The following is a 27,191-nucleotide window of genomic DNA, read 5'->3' as shown; positions in this document are numbered from 1 at the left end:
ATTTTTCCTTTCTAAGTTTGACCCATTGGTTAAAATGAAAACATTTCTAAACTTGCAATATCATGTACACAAAAATGGAGAGTTATATAGCATTAATTTTTCCAGCAAAAGAGCCAAAAGTAATCAAATACTCCATGATCATAATGATAACATCCATTGCCATCTACTTAATAAAATGTAATACCCCAAGTGTAAATGCATCCAATATTATTCATGCCACCAGATTCCATGGAGATAATATTACCCTTGGAGAGCTAGATAAATAATAGAAAATATTGAATTTAAGAATATAAATGATCCGAATGATGTTCGTTGTTGTACATATGCTCTGAGATAAAGCTCAAGGCTATGGCCAGAAAAATTTAACTAATCACAACAGTAATTAGTACTTGGAGGAGGCTAAAATAGCTTTCACATCAACATCTACACTCAAATTTTGTGTGCTACATAGTTCAAACAAAATATTTCAATAAGTCGATATGATAATTGCACAAAATTGAAATTACATAATCTTGGAATTATACAAAGACTTTTTGACCCTGTCATGCACACAAGATACCTTAGTCATTTTTTCCACAACCCTCAAAAGGCAGTGGTAAATATCAAAACCACAAATCACTGACAGTCCACAGATGATCAGATTTGTTTTAATGTCATTGATCAATTCAGCGTGCCCTTGGGGTCCACTGATATGAATTTAGTGGAGAAGCACCTGCTCTTGGAAGACCAGTAGGAAGATGATTTGCGTTTCTAGGATTATACGAAGAGTGCCCAGTGGGATTGACATTAGCCCCAGACTGCTTCTGTCCAGATCTTTTGGGCTGAGAATACTTTGGCGTTTCCTTGACATTCTACAACTGTTCTAATGTCTCAAGTACTTCTGTCATAAGGGGCCTATGTTTTTCTTTGGAGTTAAGACATTGCAGAGCAAGTGTTGCCGCTTTATGGGCACCTTTCATGGAGTACTGACCCTCCAATTTGGTATCCATAACAAGATACAATTTACGTCTATCACTCAGATATAGTCTAGCCCACTCCACTAAATTTTATTCAATTACGGGCTTGTTCTTCTCTACAGCACGACGACCTGACAATAGTTCCAATAAGACAACCCCAAAGCTATACACATCACTCTTGACTGTCAAACGACATGTTGAAAACATTTCAAACATTTGTCCAAATAGTTAATAAATTATGAATGCAAACATTCGACTAAATCCATGGCACAGTTATCTCAAAGAAACCTATGTAACAACAAAAAAGAAGCAACCCTGACCTATTGTTACATATTCAAGAGTAGCATAGCCATGAGTACCCATGACCCTTGTAGAGACATGTGTGTTATCCCCTGTTGGGCCATCCTTTGCTAGTCCAAATTCAGAGAGCTTTGCATTAAAATTCTGTGATAAAAGAGAAGTGGTAAGGCAAGGTATGGGTTGACACCAAGACATGGAAGGATATAAGAACATATATTTTCATTATGGGATAACCAAGGCTAGGCTAGGGATCTGGTAATTCACTCATTGAATCTAGAAGGATGTTTGATGCATTGAAATCGCGATAAATAATTTGTCTTTCTACATTGTGAAGAAATGCAAGTCCCATGGCAGCGCCCACACCTACTTTTATCCTTATGGCTCAGGAAAGTGGCTGAGAGCCTTCTGCAATATTAAAACCACAACTTTCGTTAGAGCCATACCACTTGATAAGAAACAACAAAAAGTAGTTCAATATAAAGCATAAATGAGTACGGTTGAAAGCATTTAAAGCCAATAAAACTCCAATTTGATATTCCTTCGGCAATGCAGAATAATCTTGTACTGCAAATAGCATAAGATTTATGCATCTGTAATGAAGTTGCAATGTTCTTTAGATTTTGGTAGATAGAATTCATTCCGAATTTACATGTGAACAGGCAGTGCACTCTCAAACAATTTGAAATATCTAGGGAAATTTATCTCCATTAAAAGAATGCTCTGACTTTTGTCTTTTCCTAACGAATTGGGCCAAAGTTCTGCATTCTCACAGATCAACTGTAGCCAACAGAACCAAATGTGACACTCACACTCAAAAATAATTTGCACAGAGAACGATATGCCCAAGGGTATGCCATCCTGGACATACTTGTTTGGTTCTAAATGCCTTGCATAAAAATTGGGGATACCTCGAATCTCCCTCTACTAAGGAGGTCTTCTCCTATATATCAAAAACGTCCTTTTCACCCTGAATGTCTATATAGATTATAAGCTCTTTGTTTTGAAATTGCATTTCGAATAGTAAAAGGAATCTATAAGATACATATACCCAAGTAGATTTTGACATATTTTTCAGTTGATAAACATCAATATTTCCCTTTGCTCTTCCATTCTACCAAATAGATTCAACTTTTCAAAAAATACAAACATCTTGTAATTTTTGCATGTTTTTCAAACTTCCATGTGTGACCATTATAACGGTATACCATAGTGATTTCACAAGTTTAAATTTATGAACAAACATGGATCAAGTATAAAAATCCTTTTCCAGTAATAAAATGCCAGAACCCTTCTGGAAGCAAAGGACTTGTACAATTTCAGTGGGCAACCCTTCAAAGTGTTTTATATCTTCATGTATGAAAAGGATGATGGCTTGTACAGTTTCAGTGGATAACCCTTTAAAGTCTTTTGTTATCTTCTGGCATGAAAAAGATTATTATATTTGTAGACATTAATGATTTCACCCATGTGTATTTATCAATGAAGACAAGTTGAAGATAAATACCTTTTCGACATAGATGGCTTCAAAAACAAAGTACGAGCAGAACTCTCTGTGACAATGGGCATTTCAGATTCAGAGACATGGATGGCTTCCAAAACAAAGTATTGGCAAAACCTCTCTGTGAAAAATGGACATTTATATTTTTAGCAGAGATGATAATAAGAAGACAAAGTCTCATGCATTTTATCAACCCTTGGACTAAATTCACAATTCATGTCCAAGAACACTTAACTTTCACTAAATACACATTTCTTGTCTATGAATACTTTAAACACATTCACTGATGGCAGAATCAAATCACAAAATGTAATTTTACAAGTCATATAATGTCAAGCCTGCCAATGTAGCCATGATTTTTCCTTTCTAAGTTTGACCCACTGGTTAAAATGGAAACATTTCTAAACTTGCAATATCATGTACACAAAAATGAAGAGTTCTATAGCATTAATTTTTCCAGCAAAAGAGCCAAAAGTAATCATATACTCCATGATCATAATGATAAAATCCAGTGCCATCTACTTAATAAAATGTAATACCCCAAGTGTAAATGCATCCAATATTATTCATGCCACTAGATTCCATGGAGATAATATTACTCTTTGAGAGCAAGATAAATAATAGAAAATATTGAATAAAAGAATATAAATTATCCGAATGATGTTCGTTGTTGTACATATACTCTAAGATAAAGCTCAGGGCTGTGACAAAAAAAAATTAACTAATCACAACAGTAATTAGTACTTGGAGGAGGCTAAAATAGATTTCACATCAACATCTACACTCATATTTTGTCTGCTACATAGTTCAGACAAAAGCTTTCAATAAGTCGATATCATAACTGCACAAATTTGAAATTACATAATCTTGGAAATATACAAAGACTCGCTGACCTCGTCATGCACACAAGATACCTTGGTCATTTTTCCAAAACCCTCAAAAGGTAGCTATAAATATCAAAACTGCAAATCACTGACAGTCCATAGATAATCATATTTGTTTTAATGTCATTGATTAGTTCAACCTACCCTTGGGGACCGCTGATATGAATTTAGTGGAGAAGCACCTGCTCTTGGAAGACTAGTAGGAAGATGATTTGCTTTTCTATGATTAAACAGAGAGTGCCCAGTGGGATTGATGTTAGCCCCAAACTGCTTCTGTCCAGATCTTTCAGGCTGAGAATACTTTGCCATTTCCTTGACATTCTGCAACTGTTCTAATGTCTCAAGTACTTCTATCATAAGGGGCCTATGTTTTGCTTCGGAGTTAAGACAATACAAACCAAGTGTTGCCACTTTATGGGCACCTTTCATGGAGTACTGACCCTCCAATTTGGTATCCATAACAAGATATAATTTGTGTTTATCACTTAGATATGGTCTAGCCCACTCCATTAAATTTTGTTCAATTCTGGGCTTGTTCTTCTCTACAGCACGACGACCTGATAATAGTTCCAATAAGACAACCCCAAAGCTGTACACATCACTCTTGACTGTAAAACGACCTGTTGAAAATCATTTCAAACATTTGTCCAAAGAGATAATAAATTATGAAAGCAAACATTCGACTAAATCCATGGCAAAGTTATCTCAAAGAAACCCGTGTAACAGCAAAAAAGAAGCAATCCTGACTTGTTGCTACATATTCAGGAGCAGCATAGACATAAGTACCCATGACCCTTGTAGAGACATGTGTGTTATCACCCGTTGGGCCATCCTTTGCTAGTCCAAAGTTAGAGAGATTTGCATTAAAATTTTGTGACAGAAGCGAAGTGGTAAGGAAAGGTATGGGTTGACACCAAGACATGGAAGGATATAAGAACATATATTTTCATTATGGGATAGCCAAGGCTAGGCTAGGGATCTGGTAATTCACTTACCAAATCTAGAAGGATGTTTGATGCCTTGAAATTGCAATAAATAACTTGTCTTTCTGCATTGTGAAGAAATGCAAGTCCCCTGGCAGCCCCCACACCTACTTTTATCCTTATGGCCCAGGAAAGTGGTTGAGAACCTTCTGCAATATTAAAACCACAACTTTTGTTAGAGTCAAACCACCTGATAAGAAACAACAAAAAGTAGTTCAATATAAAGCATAAATGAGTATGGTTGAAAGCATTTAAAGCCAGTGTGCATGGCATCAACCTTCCTAGAATCATCACTTGCACATACAAAACAAACCCCAATGCCAACTGCAGACTCTGCACATACATGCAGAACAAAAGCCTTCATCAACCCTTTGAGCTCAACCTACCACACATAAGGCACATATACAACCCTGAGAACTTAAAATCCAGTGTGCATGGCATAAACCTTCCTAGAATCATTCCTTGCACATACAAAACATACCCCAATGCTAACTGCAGCTCTGGATGTATATGCAGAACAGAAGCCTTCATCCACCTTTGGAGCTCAACCTACCACACATAAGGCCTAGATACAACTCTGAGCACTTTGTCCATAAAACAAATAATTAAGAGCACTTGGTTCCTAATATAATAACTTCTTATCATTTCAACATAGAAGTCTTCATCTATCCGTATCAGATTTGTCCCTTCAATTTTCAGTTAGACTTGATATGTTTAAGAAGGATATAGATTCTCTACCACGTGGAACTAAAACAGTATTGTTGGCACTTCTGGCCTCTCTAGGTCGGAGATACTCCGCTGTGCCCACTCTTTGGCTCCTAAATAATGCTGACCTTGATGTACATGTCTATTGATTTTTAATGGAATATATGTTGCATTTTCAAAAAAGAAAATGTTCATAAGCTTTATCACAGAAGGGGGCTCTGGACAAAAGCAAAAGAACTCATGATCTCACACAGGTCTAGTCCATGCCCTGTAAACTCAATTCTTTACAGGAACAAGCTATCGTGTTTCTATGAAGATAAACACATGGGTAGCTAAGCCAGACTCGATTGACAACTAGTTCCCTTATAAAAATCCCATGTGAAATCAATTTGATCAAGCATTAAATTGTTTCAACTTGAGACCCAAAAGGAGGAATTCAATGTACAGTATAAAGGTTACTCACTTCTGAACAAATGATTCTCCAAACTTCCTTTCTGCATAAACTCATAGACCAACAGGCGGCGATCGTCCTCTGCACAGTATCCTATGAGCCTAACTAGATTAGGATGGTGGAGTTGGCCCAGATAATTCACCTCGGCCTACAAACAATCCACAAGGAACCCAAAATCATACACCAAACAATCAAATAAAAAACATAATCAATCTATCATTGAAGTCAACCATTGTTAACTCTATGAAAAAACACCCTTAGTCATATTTGGGAGACCTTACATACAATATTTTTTTTTTAGACATAAACGGTTAAATTTATTAAAAAGCGCCAACGCTAAGGCATAGAGCGAATACAGAGCTTTTCTGGTAACTAGCAGAGGGCCTGATTTTCCTGCTATTACAAAATACTGTTAACCGGAGATAGAAAATATCCCACTGCTGGAAACTAATGATCAGCAGAAGGCATCGGAAAACATCAGCGCTGTATCTACAGACCTGTAGCAGTACGCTGGGAGCTGAAAGGGGCCAGAGGCAATAGATCCCTCCAGAGCAGCTAACGGATTCATCATTAGATTTCCCAGAACACCACGATATGCGCTCTTCTTTTTAATCCTTTGGTTGCACTTACAGCAGAGAATAAACTCAGGGCGATAAGTCAGCAGCAAAAGGTCCAGGGAACACACTTCTTAGGGGATATTGCAGAAGAAATCGACCTGGTTAACTGACAGCGAACTTTTGCTTCGCAGAACGCCTTGGTTGGCTTCCATATCTGCTTGGGAGTTTAATTTCCTGGGGATGTGATAGAAAGAGATCTTGTGGAATTTGGGCAATATAAGTCTAATTTTCCTGAGGATGGTTGATAAGTGGAGCTGAGAAGGGTTCTTTTTGGATTGCAGTGCCTGGATAATAATCCTGGAGTCCCCGAAGACTGAAATGGAAAGGAAGTTGCCTTTGATCGCTTGAGAGAGCCCCTGCCACAAAGCCAGAGCCTCCGCTCTGTTGTTGGATTCCTTGCCTAAACCCCAAGCAAACCTTAACACCTCAGAGCCATCCGGACTCAATAGAACTCCGCCGCCTCCTGCGACACCAGGGTTGCCTTTGGAGGCCCCATCAAAAAACAGGCAGTGTTCATTCAGAGCCGACCTCCATTTAATGAACTCTTGCTCCTCCAGCCTGATTTCCCAATTGGAGAGGACGCTGGTAGCGATGGTAGCACAATCTTTATGGTTTGGGACCAAACCATTCAACCAGAGTTCCTCTTCTCTGTTCAGAGCTTTCCCAGTTTTTTTGGCAGAGTTGGCATCCAGAGTTTCTCCTAAAAGAGCTTTAACTTTGGTGATGACTTTGATCGGATTGCAGCTTTCGTTTCTGAATAGTCTGTTATTCCTTTCCAGCCACAGCTTCCAGCATACGAACTTGGGGATCCACAGCCAGCAATTTTTGAGGTGGATATTTTTGGAAAGACCAAACGGAGATAATTTGCTCCAGGATTGGAAAAGGTTTTGGATGTTCCTGGGGAGCTCGAAATTATCAGAATTTAGCATAAGGACCCCCTTCCAGACTTCTGATGCAAAAGGGCAGGTTAAGAACAAGTGATCAGCTGTTTCTTCCTCTGACTTGCAAAGATTGCACCAAGATGGTCCTTCCATTCCGCGCCTGCGGAGATTATCTCGAGTGAGAATACTATTGTGGGCTAATGTCCAGCAGAAGAAATCAATTTTGGGAAGAGAGGGGGAATCCCAAATAAATTTCCATTGAGCCGGATTTGGGGGAACATTCGGGATGGCCATAATACTTTTGTATCCTTCGGAAGCAGAATACGAACCTGTGACAGATCCCCACCCGCGTTTGTCTTTTACTGAAGCTTTTACTGGAGCTTTCCCTTGTAGATTATCCAAAAGAACAGAGGCTTCACCCTCCAGCCACTGAGGGACCTCCCCCAGATGCCAGCTTTCCCAGAGACCATCCTCCGACCAGGAGGAGATATCCCAGAGAGTGTTCAGATTGCGATCTTGGAGCCAGTCTCTGATATTGGTGATTTCTTCCACCTGATTCATCGGTTGGTCACCTAGAATAGGATCATCCCAAATTCTTATTTTTTGCCCATTACCTGGAATCCAATACAGCTTATGACTAAAATGTTCCAAAGCTTTGATGCAGAGTTTAAGAACAGGGGAACCTTTGGAGGAACGAGGAGGATGGTCCAGGCATCTGAGGCGCTTCCCATGGAAATATTTTCTCCACAGGACCTTCTTGCTCCAACTAAGTTTTCCAGAGACAATGTCCCAGAGCAGCTTGGTTCCCAAAGCCAGATTTTGAGCAGCCAGATCGCGGATTTGTAATCCTCCTTCCATAAATGGCTTTTTAATAGTATCCCATTTAACAAGGTGCAGCCTTCTTTCGTTGTTTTTTCCCCCTTCCCACAGGAAGCGCCTGAGAAGAACTTCCATTTTGTTGATGAAGGTTTTAGGGGCCAGGAGGATGGAGTGCTGATATAACGGAAGACTTGAGAGGACCGCTTTCATCAAAATGATCTTCCCCGCATTATTCAGCCATGAAGCTCCCCAGGCATGAATTCTGTTTTTAATCTTGTCCAGCAAGGGCATCCAATGGGCAACTTTGGGAATGGTCCTGAAGATTGGGATCCCCAGGTATTTGAAGGAGTCCCAGGCCCAGGACCCTTCCATATGGAGAATCCTTGCAATATCTGATAATTCCTTGACCGAGCAGTTCCAGCTATAGACTGTGCTTTTTGTAAAGTTGATCTTGCTGCCCGAGACTTCTCTGTAGCTGTCCAGCTCCTTCTTGAAGGATTTAGCAGAGTTTATGCTTGCCCCACCCAACAATAGCGTATCATCAGCAAATTGGGCATGATTTATGTCTTTGACCTGGTGAACCATGCGGAGTCCAGGAAGGATTTGAGTCTGAAGGTTATGGTCCAGTTGAAAGCTAAGAACTGAGGCTTGAATCGCGTAAAGAAGCGGGGACAATGGGCAACCTTGTCTGAGGCCCCTAGAGGCTTGGAAGAAATCTGAAGGACGCCCATTTACTAAAGGCGCAATCCAAGGAGAGGCAATGCAGGCTTTTATCCAGTTAATGATGGCTGAAGAAAAGCCCATTTTCTTCATAACCATAAACAGGAATTCATGCTTTACCCTGTCAAACGCATTTGCCAAGTCAAGCTTAATCACCATACCTTTCTCCTTTCGATGATAGCTTGAATGAACAGCTTCTTGCACCAGCACTATATTGTCAAGAATCTTTCTCCCTTTGATGAATCCACCTTGATTTTCAGGAATAATGGCAGGTAAGATTTTCTTGAGGCGATTGGCTATAATTTTGGTTATTAGCTTGTAACTGGAGTTACACAACGAGATTGGCCTGAATCTGCTGAAATTAGTTGCTCCTTTCTCTTTTGGAATCAAGGCCAGAAACGCTGAATTGATGCCGCCTCCGATCTTTGCACAAGTTTGAGATTTCTTAACCATTCTCAGAAGGTCAGTTTTGATTATGGCCCAACAGGAAAGATAGAATCTAACAGGGAACCCATCCGGACCCGGAGCTTTGTCCGGTTCCATACTGTCCAATGCATTTCTAAGCTCATTCATGCTGATCGGAGCCGTCAGCATAGCGTTGATAGGATCTTGGACACATTGAGGGATCAAATTCATCGGGTAGACCTGGGGATCCAATGGTGGTTCATCAGGGGCGGAGTAAAGATCTTTGAAGTGAGTGTGAGCTGCCCGCTTGATTTCTTCGAAGTCCTTAACCACTACATTTTGGTGATGAATTTCTTTAACGGATTTGAATTGCTTGCGGGCTTCAGCTTGCTTGTGGAAGAAGCTGGTATTTTTGTCCCCAGCTTGTAACCAGAGAGCTCTGGATTTCTGCCTCCAGAGTTCTTCTTCTTCCCTGCTTGCTTTGTGAAATTCTTTTTGCAGGTCAATTTCTCTCTGAAGAAGGTCTTGGGTGACAACAGAATTTTCCAAAGATAATTGATGGGCAGCAAGATTGTCCAGGGCCGTCTTCCTTTTGGAGGAGGGAGATTTCAGCGTTCTTGCCCACTCCTTGAGTCTTCTTTTGAGCCCCCTCAGCTTTTCTTCCCACACATAGAAGGGGGAACCTTGAACCGGTCTGTTCCAGGCTTCTGAAACCATCTCTTGGAACCCCTCATGCTGAAGCCATAATGAACTGAACCTGAAGGGAATGGGGCCAAGATTTTCATCCGTGGAGAGCTCAAGAATAATGGGTTTGTGATCCGAGGTGCTGTTTGGCAGAATTTTGGACGAAGCCATAAGACCACAAGTCAGGAAAGAGGATTGAACCAGAAATCGGTCTAACCGAGCTGCGATATGATTTGGGCCCACCCTTTTGTTGGACCAGGTGAACTTCCCAGATGAGGGCTTGATATCCTCCAGCTCCCATCCCAACATGAGATCTTCAACCCATTCTCTTGCTGGGTCCCTGACCGGGGATCCTCCCCTTTTCTCATTTGCAGCAAGAGTGACATTCATATCACCAGCTATAATAATGTTTTCAGGGTTGTTCAGCGAGAGATAGGACAAAATCGAGTCCCAGCAGAATTTTTTCTCAGAAGGAAGAACAGGAGCATAAATATTGAACAAACTTACTTGATGGTCGGAGTCTTTATGGAGGAGCTTCGTGAGAATCCAATGGGAGGAGCTATCTTTTTGAATCAGGTCATAGATAGAGCTGTCCCAGAAGGTAGCGATTCCACCGGAGGCGCCTCTTGCACTGACAACACATCCAATACCTTTACGCCAGAAGGATTTGCTAGCATTGAGGAGGAGATTTTCCTCCAACTTTGTCTCCTGGATTAGGAGGATTTCAGGCGAGTACATTCTGACTATATCTTTGAGGGCATCTTCTTTTAGCTTGCTGCCTAATCCTCTGCAATTCCAGGAGACGTACTTCATTATTTATTGGCTTGGGGGAATGTGGCTCCTTTTGGAGCCGAGCCCTGCTTGCGCCCAGACCTTGTATTCATCATTCCCTTGAGAGTTTTTTGGGATCCTTGGAGAACATCCCGATAGGTTTTCTCCTCTCTCAGTTTCTTCTTGGATTTTCGACCCCTGGCTGACTTGATAGGGGTGACTTGTGAGCTGTCTGATTCATAGGTTCTTCCTTCTGAGTCTTCATCCGATTCGGAGGCCAGGCTTATGTGTTCTTCATTATCTTTATTTCCTTCATTGCCTCCTGAGGTTGGGGGGGTGATTATTTCAGTACCCGTTTCTTTTGCTTCCTTCATTGAGTTTTCAGGTGCTTCTTGAGTCTCGATGGTTTCTGCGTTCCCTCCGGAGGAGGTTCCAACTTTTGGATCTTCATTGGTCTTCAGATTGGACTGCGGCTTCTCCCCTGAACCAGAATTTTTCTTCTCTGATGGTCTTGGGATAGCCTTGCCTCTTTTGATTTCTTTCCATCCTTCCTCGTCCTCCTTAGTCCCGGCCTGGGATTTGGGGCAATTCCGTTGGAAGTGTCCGTGTTCATGACACGTTCTGCATTTGAACGGTAGTTGTTCGTAGTCCAGCTTTTGATAGTGATGCCATTCTCCCACTGTGATTTTAATCGCTTCGGGGAGACCAGCCTCTAAGTCAACTTCCACGCAGATTCTTGCACAAGTGTATTGGCCTTTATTGTCTGCTTTGTCAATGAATCTGCCCAGACCGTTCCCAATCCTTTGCAATGACTGATAGCTCCAGCAGTGGATCGGTAGGTTGGGGAGCCTAACCCAGACTGGAACTTCCTTCGGAACATCTACTGAGGGATCGAAGTCCGGGGTCCATTTATTGAGATACAGACCCTGATTTCCCATGAAATACGGTCCATTCCTGAAAACCAGATCTCGGTCTTCTTTGGTGGTGAACTCGAAAATGAAGAAACCTCTACCTACCGCATAACAGATCACACTGTTCTTCAGCTGAGGCCTCCAGTTGCGTTGAATCCAATCGTCCGTGGTTTTTGTAGAGGGCCAACGCCCCATAAATTGCCCGACCAGTCCTCTATCAGCAAGGGCAAGAGCAATTTTGATCGGCTGATCTTCTTGCAGGGCTATCTCAGGCACTTCCTCAAGTTTTTTAATGAATGTTGGGATATCTGGGGCAGGACGTTTCTTTCCTTTCTGCGTTAATAATCGCCGGAAGGCTTCTTCAGAGGAAAGCGGAGGGGTGGGAGAGGATTCCCCACCCCCAGGATCACCCATGACTGCAGCAAAGGAGCGCAACAAGGGAACTCAGCTCATTCCCCCAGCGCCCCTGCAAATCCGAGAATCCAAGCCTAGAGCCAGAACACAGCGCAGTTAATCGCCCAGCCGGAGGCGCAGCGCAGCAAAGCAAAACGGGACACGGGAAGGGAGCCCGCTCAGACGCCCAGAGGGCCGAGGCCGCCGACACAGTCTCAGAAACCCTAGCAGAGCGATCGCTCGAAAAAAATACTATATTCGAACCAAAAGCCGACCTTACATACAATAGTTAGTAACCAAAATATTGCAAAATTCATGTTTGTCAAAGTAAATAACCAGTTAGTGTAATTCTTGCATACATATTCTTGCCATAGAAAGGCATCAAAAGAAAAAACAGATCACTGAGTTTGAGAGAGTCACAAACTTACCAACCATTCTTTATGGCCTTGATAACCTTCCGGGTTAACTTTTCACAACAATAACAATTCCCATACCAGGCCTAAAGGCCCCCAATCCATGCTCATCAAATCTAACCGTTGAACACCAACCCAAATCCACCCTCACCCAAAAGGCTATTGGGACGGAAATTTCTTGTTGCACTTCTGAGCTCATTGAAAGTGAAAATCTTCAAATTTGATGAAGAGAGGATCTACCCTTTAGACTTGGGAGTAGATGGGAAACTCTCATAATTCAAGAATCTCAGAGCTTCATTGTTAAGTCTACATTAACGAAAAATTGAATGAGTTTAGCAACAACTACCTGTGAACCGACCCTGGCCTTTTCTTTGACAATGCTATTTGGGTTTGTGGTCCAGATTGTTGAAAATAGCAACAAGAAATGCTAAAAATAGAAATGCTATAAAAAGCATTGCTATAGATAGCATTTCGGGTACCAGTGTGGAAAATAGCAACAAGGAATGTTAAAAATAGAAATGTTAAAAATAGCATTGCTATAGATAGCATTTCAGGATATATTCCAATTTTGATTTGTCCTTGAATCAAAATTGAGAATTAAAATTCGAATTTGGTCTCAACAGCTGTTTGAAAAAATAATTAATTAATTCATCTTGAGTTAATTAGTTGGAAAAAATCAAACATGAAGTCTTTGTGAAGACATGCAACAATTATCCCTTTGATTGAGGACGTTATCCCTTAATTAAGGAGATAAGGACGAGTTGTATTTGAGTTGTAATTAGTTAGCTCAGTTAACTGAGTTAAGTCCAATTAAATTAGTTCCAAGCTATTGGAGGAACTAATTGTGAGTTCAATCAGTTAATGCATGCATGCATGCAACTAGTGTTCTCCAGATAATTGAATATTCTCTCATAAATAACTCATGCATGTCAGTTCAGAGAAAGACCCAATTGAGATTAAAGGAAGGGACAATGTACTATCAGTTGCAAGAATTTTCCTATAAGAAAATCTCTTGCATGCAGAAGGAATTCATTCCTTCAGGATTGCGTAGTTCATACAAAGGTCAGAGTAGTGTGTGAGGTGATTACACATAGGTGGCAGCTTGAGGACCCAGGAGAAACTCCGCAAGGAAATAGGAGGCTTGGAGGACTGAAGGAAGGCATATGTATTGTATATTTTGTCTATGAGCAGCAATGAGGGATTATACTGAGAGCTAGATAGCTTGAGAGCTAAAGCTTTGTGTAATCTTGAGATATTTCCACTTGTATGATAATACAGATAGCGGGGTTTTTAGCTGAGGCTTTCCCCAGAGTATTCTTCTGTGTCTCATGTGTGATTGAATCTTCTTCTCTGTTATATGTGTTCTATTTGATATTGCTCAAAATCGATTAAGCTTCCGCAAGTTTGATTGTAGAAGTAGATTAAGTATTTTGCTTTAGTACATTGCATAATCAGTTTAATCTACGGTGAGAATTTCGACATGGTATCAGAGCTAGCTGATCTATAGAGAAATTTCTACATGGTATCGAAGTAAAGGTGATCAAAGCGGAGAATAGTATACAAAGAAGGGAGAAGTTCGAAGTTTGAAGTTCTTGATTGTAGGTACAAAATCGATTTCTTATCACATCTCTAAGTTCACCAATGGCGTTCTATGGCTTAAGACTCGAGTATGCTCTGGATGGCAGCTCGAATTACATAGCATGGAAGGATCGCATGGAAGTGGTATTAGAGGACAATGGTTTGAAGGACTTCATTGATCAAGAAGTCCCCAAGGCAGCAGCAGCTAATGCCCAAGAATTGGCGGAATGGATGAAATGTGTGGCGAGAGCGAGGAGGATTATTCTGGAGGGAGTTCAAGACCATATTGTCTCGAGTCTCCATGGGAAGGAGACTCTATTTTCAATGTGGAAGACATTGAAGGATCTATATTAGAACAACAGTGACTAGAGGAAGCTGGCGCTGAAGGACAAGCTTCGGAAAATCAAGTGTGAAAAGGGTGACACAATCTCTACATATCTGAACAAGCTCACCACCTGCAAAGATGAGCTTGGAAGTGTAGGAATCACGATAGCCGATGATGATATGGTGAGTCTTGCTCTCCTCGGTCTTCCTAAGAGCTGGCATAACTACCAGGACTCAGTGAACAGAAGAGAGAAACTGCTAGATTGGGAACGACTGTGGTCAGATCTGATGCAGGAGGAGATCAAGAGGAGCACTAGAGATGGTTCTTCATCCAAGGAGGATGAAGAAAATTTCGCCTTAGCGAGTAAGGAAAGGAAAGGGAAGGAGAAGGATTCTCATCCCAAATCGAGTTCTTCTCATGGAGGGAAGAAGATTGAAAAATCTAAAGTGAGATGCTTTAATTGTCATGAGGTGGGCTATTATGCAACTAATTGTCCATTGAAGAAATCCAAGAAGGGATCTGCGAAAGGATCTAAAGGTGAGGCATTGGCCTCTCAATTTGAATTGGATTTTACCCTCATCGCATGCATGGTTTCATCGATGATGGGTTGTGGTTGGTTTCTTGACAGTGGAGCCTCATTCCACATGATCGACGATAAGAGTTTGTTCAGTACCTTGGAGGAGAAAGACCTCCTGATGCGCATAGAGATGGGTAATGATGGAAAGTATAGTGTTTCAGAAGTGGGCACAGTTATTTTTCAGAGGGAGCATGGAGCTTGCATCACCTTGACAGATGTGAAGTATGTGCTAGGACTGAAGAAGAACTTGGTATCGATCGCGATGTTGGAGGACAAAGGCTATGATGTAGTCTTCAGTAAGGGAAAGGTTTTCCTTAGACACATCACCACGAGACAAGTGAAGCAGATCAGTTCACGAGTCAAGAACCTGTATGCTCTTGAGGTTCAAGATGCATGCAAAGCCTTGAGGAGCAAGGAAAATGTTGGAGACTTGGTGGTTGAGAGGGAGAGTACATTACCTCTCAACATGCAACGCTAGAAGAAGTCTCAGATAATTGTGGAGGAGCCACAATTGGTGAAGCAACTTCAGGAGGTTGTGGAGCAGCCACAACTGGAGAAGCCGAGAGGAGACCGAGTGGAGGCATCCACTCATGCAGAGACCTCTAGTAGGGGGAAATTTCGAGCCAAGTGGGTAGAGGGATCACATGCAACCATACCTCCAGGTGGAAGGTGGGGCGATGTGAAGTGATAGTCCCAAGAAGGCTGAAATAGGGGCAGGATCCTTGAGGTACCTAGCCTCTTTGATTAGACCTTGCTACGGGAGCCCTGACGAGGAGTAGCAGGACTGGCTAAGTGGGTAGAGACAGATGCGGATGGAGTAGTAGAGGAAGCTTCAACATCAGAGGGTGTTTCTAGCCCAATAGGGAGGTTAGTTACTTACTTCTCAGTAACTGAGTTGTAGTGCAGCAGTGGGCAGCACGATGCAACATGATGAGAGGAGGTGCAGTGCGAATGCAGTGCTGGGAGATAGGACCAATAACAACATGGATGTAGCAGGAGGAATCAGTGTGATTGATGCAGTCAGATATCAAAGTGACAAAGGCTAGAGCAGTCAGATACTGAAGGGCACAAAGGTGCAGAGTTTTCAGTTGACAGAGGCAATAGCAGTCAGAAACTTTGATGACAGACGCATCATGCTGATTCAGGTTGGATAATTTTGTTTCTAGAGTTGGTGGAGCAACAACACTTGAGAGAAGTGTTGCATGCAGAACATTCCAAAGGTTCAGGATTGGGTTTGAGTTGAATGCCTTTCTTGTTGAGAGGGAGTGTTGAAAATAGCAACAAGAAATGCTAAAAATAGAAATGTTATAAATAGCATTGCTATAGATAGAATTTCAGGTACCAGTGTGGAAAATAACAACAAGGAATGTTAAAAATAGAAATGCTAAAAATAGCATTGCTATAGATAGCATTTCGGGATATATTCCAATTTTGATTTGTCCTTGAATCAAAACTAAGAATTAAAATTCGAATTTGGTCTCAACAGCTGTTTGAAAAAATAACTAATTAATTCATCTTGAGTTAATTAGTTGGAGAAAATCAAACATGAAGTCTTTGTGAAGACATGCAACAATTATCCCTTTGATTGAGGAAGTTATCCCTTAATTAAGGAGATAAGGATGAGTTGTATTTGAGTTGTAATTAGTTAGCTCAATTAACTAAGTTAAGTCCAGTTAAATTAGTTCCAAACTATTGGAGGAACTAATTGTGAGTTTAGTCAGTTAATGCATGAATGCATGCAACTAGTGTTCTCCAGATAACTGAATATTCTCTCATAAATAACTCATGCATGTCAGTTCAGAGAAAGACCCAGTTGAAATTAAAGGAAGGGACAATGTACTATCAATTGCAAGAATTTTCCTATAAGAAAATATCTTGCATGCAGAAGGAATTCATTCCTTTAGGATTGCGCAGTTCATACAAAATTCAGAGTAGTGTGTGAGGTGATTACACACAGGTGGCAGCTTGAGGACCCACGAGAAACTTCGCAAGGAAATAGGAGGCTTGGAGGACTGAAGGAAGGCATATGTGTTGTCTATTTTATCTATGAGCAACAGTGAGGGATTGCATTGAGAAATGGATAGCTTGAGAGTTAAAGCTTTGTGTAATCCTGAGATATTTCCACTTGTATGATAATACAGATAGCGGGGTTTTTAGCTGAGGCTTTCCCCAGAGTATTCTTCTGTGTTTCATGTGTGATTGAATCTTCTTCTCTGTTATATATGTTCTATTTGATCTTGCTCAATATCGATTAAGCTTTCGCAAGTTTGATTGTAGAAGTAGATTAAGTATTTTGCTTTAGTACATTGCATAATCAATTTAATCTATGGTGAGAATTTCTACACAGATTTAGGTGCCTTTGCGCGAAGAGGAAAATTGATGGAAGGAGTAAATTTGCGAAGTTGTTGTGATGACATGTCAAACATATGAACCCTTTCGATTATGGAGATCAGTTATCAAATAATAACTTCCACCTAACATCATCTAAAGGCTGAAAACGTTCTAATCGTCCAACATATAGAATCGACGGTTTACTAAATGACATGGCGACAGTTGGGGGAGTTGTTTTCATATGGAAACGCGTTACGGCATAATAAGGTTAATCACATAACAAGTCCAAAAATAAATTGTTTTGTTTTGTTTTTTGTTTTTTTGTTTTTTTTTGTTTTGTTTTGTTTTTTTTTTTGTTTTTTTTGTTTTTGTTTTTGTTTTTTTTGTTTTTTTGTTTTTGTCTTTTTTTTGTTTTTGTTTTTTTGTTTTTTTTGTTTTTGTTTTTTTTGTTTTTGTTTTTTTTTGTTTTTTTGTTTTTGTTTGTTTGTTTGTTTGTTTTTTTTTTTTTTACAAATAATGTGGGGTTAACTTGTATGGGTTACTAATTTTGCACGAGAAACAATGTGGACTTATTACAAGTTACTAATTTTGCACGAGAAACAATGTGGGCTTAATTAATTTTGCACGATAAATGGTGTGGGGTTAACTTGTGTGGTTTGCTTGCAAAACAATGTGGGTTTAATTAATTTTGCATGATAAATAGCGCAGGGTTAACTTGTGTGGTTTTCCCAAGGAATAATGTGCGCTTAACTTACTTTGTGTGATAAATGACTTAGGGTTAACTTAACATTTTGAAATTTCCATGTACATGGGTTAGTGAAGTTTTGAACATTAAGAAAATCACCCATTTTTTCATCTTTTTGCACTTACACAAAACCTGTGATCAAACCTCATCACTTGTCTTTCTTAAACAAACCTTGCAAGATAACCTATACACAAACTAGGGTGGATGTCTCTCCTAAACAAACTTAATAAGAAAATATTATAAATAAACTAAGTCCAATGTCTTGCTTGAATGAACATGATGAGATAATCATTTTAACGATCTGGGTCAAATGCTCAACCTAAACAAACATTGATCAAATCATATTGGTTGTGATCCTTGAACAAACCAAATTAATTGGGATGGAAGTATTTTAAACCATTAAAAATGATGGTGATCCATTAATATGATGATTTAGACTCTTTGTTCATAATCATTTTTATTCCATATCTTTTACCTCTACTACATGTTTTGAAAGATGCATTTTATTTTAAACTTGATTGTTGTTTTATTTGGGTTCCATAAATTATTATTTGAAAATGTTTTCATAGTCAATTTTTTTTTTTTCATCTTCTTTTTCTTTTCTTTTTTTGCTTGAAGAAAAATCGTAATTTTCATTAATAGAATTGAAAAATACATTTTGTATATGCACAAAAGTGCATTAAAAAAAGGTTGTTTTGGAAAATAACCATCCCTCCAAAATAACAAAATAACATGCCTATTAGGGATTTCCAAATACTGATTGTTCATCATTTACATAAATATATCATCAAAATGTAAGGCTTAATACTAGCTACGAAAAGTTCTCAGAAAAGAAACAGAATCATAAAAATGGAGAAGTCCTCAAACATGATCAATGATCCATCAGTTGGCCTTTCATAGTTGATTATCTTATAAAGTTGTAAAGGAAGATTCTTATCAAATGTTTCATGTATTGGTTACTACCTATTGGCTTGAAGGTACATGCAATAAAGAGTTGCTTAATAGACAAAGATATATATATATATATATTTGTAGAACAATCCTCAAAGTTACCTCGTCAATTCATGTCTTGTAAATTTACCCATAATTGATCGTTGTTTCAAGTACCCATAAACATGTGATTTCATTATATAATATAAAATTATCTATGAGGTCCTTTATCCAAGTCACTTTAAGTTTAATGTACCATGAATCCATACTTTCTTACCTAATTTTCTCATAAGGTCTGTAAATTTTATATTATGCAATTCTTGTCTCTAAGTTGGGCATAAGAGTTATTTATAAGATATTGGATATGCAAACTAATCAATTTTTTTAGGCCAGGAGGTAACTCCTCAAATCAATTGTGTTTATTCATTAAGATTGTTCATGATTATATACATGAGGGAGTGACTCTTGGGTTTCAACTCCCGATGAGTCTTCCTTTTTCATTATTTATTATTTACATTATTTACAAGTGTTCACCCAATCCCCATAATTACGAGTCAACATTCCCCCCCTTCCCCCACCCAATTTGAAGGGATGTTGGTGAGTCCAAGCATCATTCTGAATCTTTCAAGCTTTTCTCTTCCAAGCACTTTGGTGAATATGTCTGCAATCTGCTCATTAGTGGAATAATGGCGTATATGAATTGTCTTGGCCTCAACATGATGTCAAATCAGATCGTATTTTGTATTGATGTGCTTCGTTCGATCATGGAACTTTGGGTTCTTGGCTAAATTTATTGTAGAGGTGTTGTCAATCATGAGTGGAGTTGAATGTACTTGTTTTACTTGCAAATCTTCCAAAAATTTCCTGAGCCACACAATTTCTTTTGTTGCCTCAACTGATGCCACATATTTTTCCTCTGTTGTGGAATCTTCTAGAACTAATTGTTTACGTGATCTCTAGGAGACAACTCCTGATCCAAGACTCATAGCATAACCAGAAGTAGATACCCCAATTTCTCTGTCTCCATCGAAGTCTAAATCAGAGTATCCAATCAAGCTGAAGTCGCCCACTTGTGTATCCTTGAGTCCAAAGTCTTGAGTTCCCTTCAAGTACTTTAGAACTCTTTTTGCAGCAGATCAATGTTCCTCACAAGGCTTTTGCATAAACCTGGAGAGGATTCCAACAACAAATGAAATGTTTGGTCTGGTAGTAGTAAGGTAGTTGAGACTTCCGACAAGCTGTCTATACTTTGTTGCATCCTCAAATTCTTTTCCTTCAATGGATGTGAGCTTTAAGTTTTTTTCCATTGGAGTAGTTAGAGGATTGCACTTAGCCATGCCAAACATGTTCAACAGATCTCCAATCTACTTCTTTTGAGAAAGGAATATAGACTTCGGATGTTGAGTTACTTCAATACCAAGATAGTAATGAACATAGCCCAAATCAGGCATTTCAAAACCTTTCCTCAATTCCTTCTTTATGGATGCAATGTAGCTCCCATTATTCCCAGTCATCAAAGGATCATCTACATATACCACAACATATACAATTGTTTTTCCAACATTCTTAGCAAACAAAGTTGCATCATCAAGATCATAATATTTGAAGTTGAGTTTCAGAAGATGCTCAGTTAACTTTTCATACCAAGCTCGTGGTGCTTGCTTGAGGCCATACAAGGATTTCACAAGTTTGCATACTTTATGTCCATGTCCTTTCACAACAAATCCTTCAAGATGGGACATAAAAACATTCTCTTTTATATCTCCATTCAAGAAAACAGTTTTTACATCCATTTGATGGACTTTCCAACCGTTTTGAGCTGATAGGGCAAAGAGTGTCCCGATGGTAGCCCATTTTGTTGTGGGGGAAAAAGTTTCCTCATAATTGACCCCTTCCTTTTGTGCAAAACCTTTTTCTGCAAACCTGGCTTTGTGCTTTTCAAGTGAGCCAACCACTTTATACTTGTTCTTGTAGACCCACTTGTAGCCAATTGGTTTGGTTCCCAATGGAGGATCAACCAGCTTCCAAGTGCCATTCTTTATCAAGGCATCATACTCCTTTTGCATCGCTTCTTTCCATTCATCATGAGAAACGACTTCTATGAAGGAATTTGATTCAAAATATGTAGACAAATTCAGTTCACAGTCATAAGAAACATCCATATCAACAGGTGAATCAGAATCATCTACATCACCTTCATTTTGCCTAGTTGAATTTCTTGTTCCTGTCTTTCCAACCTCATCGGGATGAACACTTTCAAGTGTCTTTGTCAGCCACTTTGGGGGACCTTTCTGAGATGGTCTAGGCTGCTCATTTGATTGAGTTGGGACTGAATCAAGATTGAGTCTCCCAATTCTGTCAATCACATCACTCAAAGTATCATCAGTGGTTGGAGTTTCATGTGGGGGAGAGAGTGCTTCAGAAGAAGATTCCACATATTGATCTAGTATAGGAATCCCCCCTTCAAGATGTGGAATCTGATTATCAAATTCTTGAAATGATTTTGCATTTCCGAATCTATCCAAGTGATCAAGTTGCTGCTCAACAACACTGTCAGCTTTGGAATATTCAATAAATATTACATCTCTAGATAGAACAAAATTTTTATTAATTTCATCATAGAGACAATATGCTTTGGAGGTATTTAAATACCCCAAGAAGATACACTTATGACTCCTTGCACCAAGTTTGTTTCTATGTACTTTTGGTATCAAGGTATAGAAGGTGGAACCAAAGACCCTGAGATGGTTTTCCTAAGGAATGTTACCATACCACATTTCATAAGGAGTCTTGTTTCTAATAGAATTATATGGACATCTATTCTTTATATATACAACAAATAGAACTGTATCAGCCCAAAACATCAATTTTACATTCTTGAAAAACATCATGGAATGTACCATATTTAAGATTGTCTTATTCATTCTTTCAGTTACTCCATTCTGTTGGGGATTATAAGGCACAATTGTTTGATGTTTGATCCCATGCTGGTGAAGATAGTTTTCAAATTCATTTGAAGTGTATTCTTTTCAATTATCAGTGTGGATAGAGCCAATATGAGATTGTGCATCATTTTCAATCCATGTATGAAATCTCTTGAATGTTTGAAAAGCATTAGATTTGTTCTTCAATAAATAAACCCAACACATTCTAGTGTAGTCATCAATAACTGTCATCATATATTTATTTCCATTGGCAGAAGGAACCAGCATTGGACTACATAAATCTGAATGAATGAGTTCAAGTTTTCTATGTGCTCTGGAAGGTGAATCATGAAAAGACTGTTTGCTATGCTTTCCTAGAATGCAAGCATCACATTGCTTAATTTTCCTAGGAACTGTAGGCAAACCAGTAACACCATTTTTCTTCAACAAGCGAAGGCTGTCATAGTTCAAGTGTCCAAATCTAGCATGCCATATTAGACTTGATGGTAATGTACCTTCATCATAATGAGAATTGTATGAGAAATTTTGTGCATAAGAAAAGGTACCTTGCAGCTTGAGAAGCCTTTCTTCTTCTATCCCAGTCATGACAAGTGAGTGATCTAATGCTTTTCTCGCCTCAACCTTGCCATCAAACATATGAATGGAGTTCCCTTGCTGGAAAATGTGGACCAAGGACAACAAGTTTCTCCTCGGCAGTGGGAGATATAAAACGTCATGCAGAAGAAAGCCTAGAAGACCAGGCAATTTGAGCCTTATTGTGCCAAGCCCTGATGGCTTGAGTTTTGATTTGTTTGCAAAGTATACTGCTCCATTAATATTGTCAGTAAATTCTTCAAAAAAATCTCTTCTAAAAGTTGTGTGGCAAGTTGCTCCTAAATCAAGCAACCAATCATTTTTCCAAGAAGCAAGTGAAGCATTAAACAAGTCTTCATTTACTCCAATATTACAATGCGCCACAACATAGTGAGTGGATTCAGGTGATTTACCTTTCCCTTTGTCATTAGTTTTACCTTTGGGTTGATTTCTTTCATGCTCAATTCTATTCCAAGGCAACTTGCATGTGGATGCACCATGTGATCCATCTCTATTGCAACCTATGCAATGCAAATCAGACTTTTCTCCTTGAGAGTATATGCCCCCCCTTCCTCTGAAATTTCTTCTTCCTCTTCCTCTTTGACCACCTCTTCCTCTGGAAGAATCTTGAGAAAGATTCTTCTCTCTATGTGCAAGACACACAACTTCTTTAGAAGACTGAGGAGCTATCTTCTTCCCAAAATCTTTCTCTCTCTTAGCAAATTTATTCACAAGGGAGTCAAAGGTAATTTCTTTGAGGTTTCCATTTGATTGCAATGACTCAAGATAATTTGAATAAGTTGGATAAATTTCCTTGACAAAAGGTATCAGAGGAATGTCTACTTCAACATTAGTGACTTTGATATCATGCATAATAGATTTTACTTATGATGCAAGAGCAAGAGGATCATCATTTTGTAATTCAAGGCTGAACAATTTAATCATCAGTTGGACAACTTCAAGCGTAGAGTGCGAGTCATAGAGTTCTTTCAATTTTTGTAAGGCTTCAAAAGCATTTGAAAATGGTGAAATATGGCGACTCACCTCTTCATTTACAGATGCTGCAATCAAGGCATAGGCCTTATTGTTCTTGTTTTCCCAAATGGTGAATTCCTTGTATGAGGTAGGCTTTGCTGGTTCATTGTCTCCTTCTCCAACACAAACTCCTTTCCGCAGCTCATTAAAAATGAGAGTGTGTTTAATCTTCCGAGGCCACTCAGGATAGTTCTCCTTCTTGTTGAGAACTACTCCCACAATATATATCAATGAATGCATTGTAAAATCTATGTACTGTAAAAAAAAAAATACTTCTGCTACAAAATTTCACTCTTGATGGTAAAAATCTAATTCTGATATATATATGGCAGAGGTATATTTGAGGGAGGTGTTATTTGGGGGAAGGTGTATATAGGGAGGGTGTATATGGGGTAGGTAGTATAGGAGGGATGATTGTTACATATTAAAATCACATGAGACAACGGTGGCATATGAGACAACGGTCAATGTAGGAGTAAGGTATGATGGTATTTGACCGGGTGGTATGGCGGGACTGTGGTGAGTCACAACAGGTGGTGGAGGGGCATGGTGGTATTGGTGGTGCAGTGGTATTACACTAGACCAGAGCCGCAGAGCACGATAGTCGATTGTGTGGTGAGAGAAGAGTGGTATGGGGAGGACATGGCATAGAGTAGAGTGATATGGGGAGGATGTGATATGCTCCGCTGATCTCAACCTTCAATGACAACAGAACCAGGGTCTAATGCATACAACCAATCAAGAATTTCATGATATCCTGGAAATGGAAGCAGATTTTAATGCACCATTCAATGCAGCAATGTTATGAAACCAGCTCAAGAAAAGATAGAAAAGATAGATCAACGCCTTAGAATTCAGCATCTTCGAGGGGGCAACCTCCTTTACATTACATAAATGAACAATTCTTAGATGATACAAATGAAAAGACCTCCTTTCTATATATAGGAGTCTAAGGGGTCATAACATAATCAAAGCCGACATAACAATAATAATGTAAGGGCACAATAATAACAATAGTGGACTTCTATGGGGCACAATAGTAACAATATGGGCACTACATGGGTACAACGATATAATAAGTGGGTTGTACTAATAACAATAAGTGGTTACACTAGTAGTATAGGGGCCTAACATGCCCCTTTCCTTCAAAAAGCGTTGTCCTCAACGCTTGAGTAGTTCTTGATGCTTCTGTATAAAATTCTTGTCCTCCCATGTGGAATCTTCAGCGGGTAAGTTCTTCCACTTGATGAGATACTCTGAAATTGGTCGATTTCGTAGCTGTCGGGTTCTTGTTTCTGTGACTGCTCCAGGTTCCAATATGATTTTTCCTTCCTCTTCAATTTCTAGCAATATTGTTTGAATTGGGATCTTTTGCAACTTTTGAATAAGTGGCCATACTTCTTCGTCCTTCTTCCATTCATTCCTTGCTTCATTTATCCAATCTGGTTGGATAATAGAAATAACACAAAACAATGCTTCCACATCCTCATCCTTGAAGAGTCTTCCCATTCGGTAAGGTCGCCATTTTTTAAGTGCATGTAGTGTTGCCAACATTTCCTTCTCATAAATAGCTTGCTTCAGATGTAGTAGTAAAAATACCCAATCACCTACATCAAAACATTTTTCACTACGATGTTGATCTACTTGTTGTTTCTTTTGATTTTGCACCGAAATGGCGTTATCCTTTAAAAGTTGGAGAACTTGTTGTTGATGCTCGATGTGATCTTTCACTGCTTGAACCTTTTTCTCCTTGATATGTCCTTCTATCTTTAGAGTTTGAGGAGTGGTAATTTCTTCCAATCCTTTACAAGATATGGTCAGATTCATTTCGTGATGCTCGATGTGATCTTTCACTTCTTGAACATTTTTCTTCTTGATATGTCCTTTTATCTTGATAGTTTGAGGGGTGGTAATTCCAACCAATGAATTACAAGATATGGTTGGATTCATTTCTTCTTTCTCGATGTGATCTTTCACTTCTTGCACCTTTTTATTCTTGATATGTCCTTCTATCTTGAGAGTTTGAGGAGTGGTAATTCTTGCCAATGCTTTACAAGATATGGCCTGGTTCATTTCTTCTTTCTCTGGGGTTGGGTCCTAGTGTATATCCTCTTCTTTTGATGTTTCTTGATCCTTTTCTTCCTCCTTTTCATACTCTATGTAAAATAATTTCTTCTCAATACACTTATGACCTTTAGTGCATTTGCTATCACAGTTGTAACAAAGCCCTTTTTCTCTTTTTTCTTCCAATTGTTGTGGTGTAACCCTTGTAGGTTGTGGAAGGCTAGGAGAAACAACACTTCCATCTTTATAGTTGTGAGGGGTAGACTTCCTTGTTGCCATAATTTTACTTTCCATTATGTAACAAAGCCCTTTTACTATTTCCAATTGTTGTGGTGTTGCTCTAAAGAATGTGTTTCTCTTTGTATCCTCATAATGTGCTATCATTTCCTCCATGAGAATTGACCACGTAACAAGTTGTTTATGAGAACAAAGCCCTTTATACCATAAAAATTGATCCGGTTCTAAATATGAAGATGCAATACATACCTTTTGTAACAGTGATACACCATGTAGATCAAAATATTTCTCCATCTGAAGTATCCAATTTACCGGATCCTTGCCATCAAATTTCCTCATCTTGCTTTTTCTTGATTTTAGGAGCTCGATCTTGAAACGATTGTAACTCTGTACTTTTGGATCTTTAAGTTTTGAAATTGTGACCTGCAGTAGCCCTCTGCGTCCTCTTTCCAATGCCACAAGTCTGACCCAAATTGGATTCTCCAAGGAAGAGTTATGCCAAATCTCCCACAGTGACTTGATTATAGACTAGTTCAGTAGAGCAAACTTGTACGACGTGCCACAAGTCACTGTTTTGACCTTTGGATCTAAAAAATACAGTCCGTCCTCTTTCTGTACCTTCTTATGAAATTTCAATCCGATCCCCAGAGAGAAAGTTATGACGATTTTCCCCAGGTCACCTGTTTGGAATGTAATTTAGGAGTCTGCAAAAAGACCAACTTCCTCAGATCATATCTCCGAAAATATAGTGCGAAAAGCTCTGAAATTCGGACCCGAGGTTCAGCACGATTTCTTCTCAAATGGGTTTTTTTTGCAACTTCTGAAATGTCACATAAAAAAAGTTATAGCGAAAATTCCACGATGACCTGTTTGGAGCAGCGAAACCCTAGAATCCAAAGCTCTGATACCAAATGTTATGAAACCAGCTCAAGAAAAGATAGAAAATATAGATCAACGCCTTAGAATTCAGCCTCTTTGAGGGGGCAACCTCCTTTACATTACATAAATGAACAATTCTTAGATGATACAAATGAAAAGACCTCCTTTCTATATATAGGAGTCTAAGGGGTCATAACATATTCAGAGCTGACATAACAATAATAATGTAAGGGCACAATAATAACAATAGTGGGCTTCTATGGGGCACAATAGTAATAATATGGGCACTACATGGGTACAACGATATAATAAGTGGGTTGTACTAATAACAATAAGGGGTTACACTAGTAGTATAGGGGCCTAACAAGCAACGACTTCAATAGCTGAATCGACACATTTAATTGTTTAAATATCACAGAGCAGCAGGTACACACCATTGACGGAGGGCCGACTGTTTGTGCCAATGGAGGGTCAGAGGGCCAACTGTTCAGAGAGCCACACGGTGGAGTGGAGTCGCCATCATTCACACCACATTCAACAGAGTTACCATCATTCAACGCGTTCAACACCAGGTGAGTCAT

The 27,191-nt window shown here is 39.3% G+C and overlaps 1 protein-coding gene and 1 pseudogene across 1 annotated transcript; both read right to left on the bottom strand.

Moving 5' to 3' along the window:
- Nucleotides 1-851: 851 nt before the first annotated feature.
- On the bottom strand, nt 852-27,191 carry LOC149263964 (putative serine/threonine-protein kinase PBL3; annotated as a pseudogene).
- On the bottom strand, nt 3,404-4,512 carry LOC149263965 (putative serine/threonine-protein kinase PBL3). The gene is made up of 4 exons (XM_089366947.1): nt 4,386-4,512; nt 3,783-4,258; nt 3,616-3,701; nt 3,404-3,455 (listed from the first exon to the last, which is right to left on the bottom strand). The coding sequence occupies exons 1-4, from the start codon at nt 4,426-4,428 to the stop codon at nt 3,404-3,406; spliced, it is 657 nt and encodes a 218-aa protein (XP_089223073.1). The 5' UTR covers nt 4,429-4,512.

This window comes from Pinus tabuliformis, chromosome 6 (genome assembly GCF_031772625.1).
Source record: "Pinus tabuliformis cultivar Carrire ecotype Pingquan chromosome 6, CPIR1, whole genome shotgun sequence".
In the NCBI taxonomy this organism is placed as follows: Eukaryota; Viridiplantae; Streptophyta; class Pinopsida; order Pinales; family Pinaceae; genus Pinus; species Pinus tabuliformis.
The sequence above is the reverse complement of the archived record's forward strand: the minus strand, read 5'-3'. Positions and strand labels throughout refer to the sequence as shown.

Excerpts from the sequence above, each read along its gene's own strand:
- LOC149263965 (XM_089366947.1), bottom strand. The coding sequence starts at position 4,428 with ATGGGTACTTATGTCTATGCTGCTCCTGAATATGTAGCAACAA. Across the intron at positions 4,259-4,385 it reads TCCTGAATATGTAGCAACAA|GTCGTTTTACAGTCAAGAGT; the intron begins GTCAGGATTGCT and ends GATTTTCAACAG. Across the intron at positions 3,702-3,782 it reads CATATCAGCGGTCCCCAAGG|CTACCTTTTGAGGGTTTTGG; the intron begins GTAGGTTGAACT and ends TGATATTTATAG.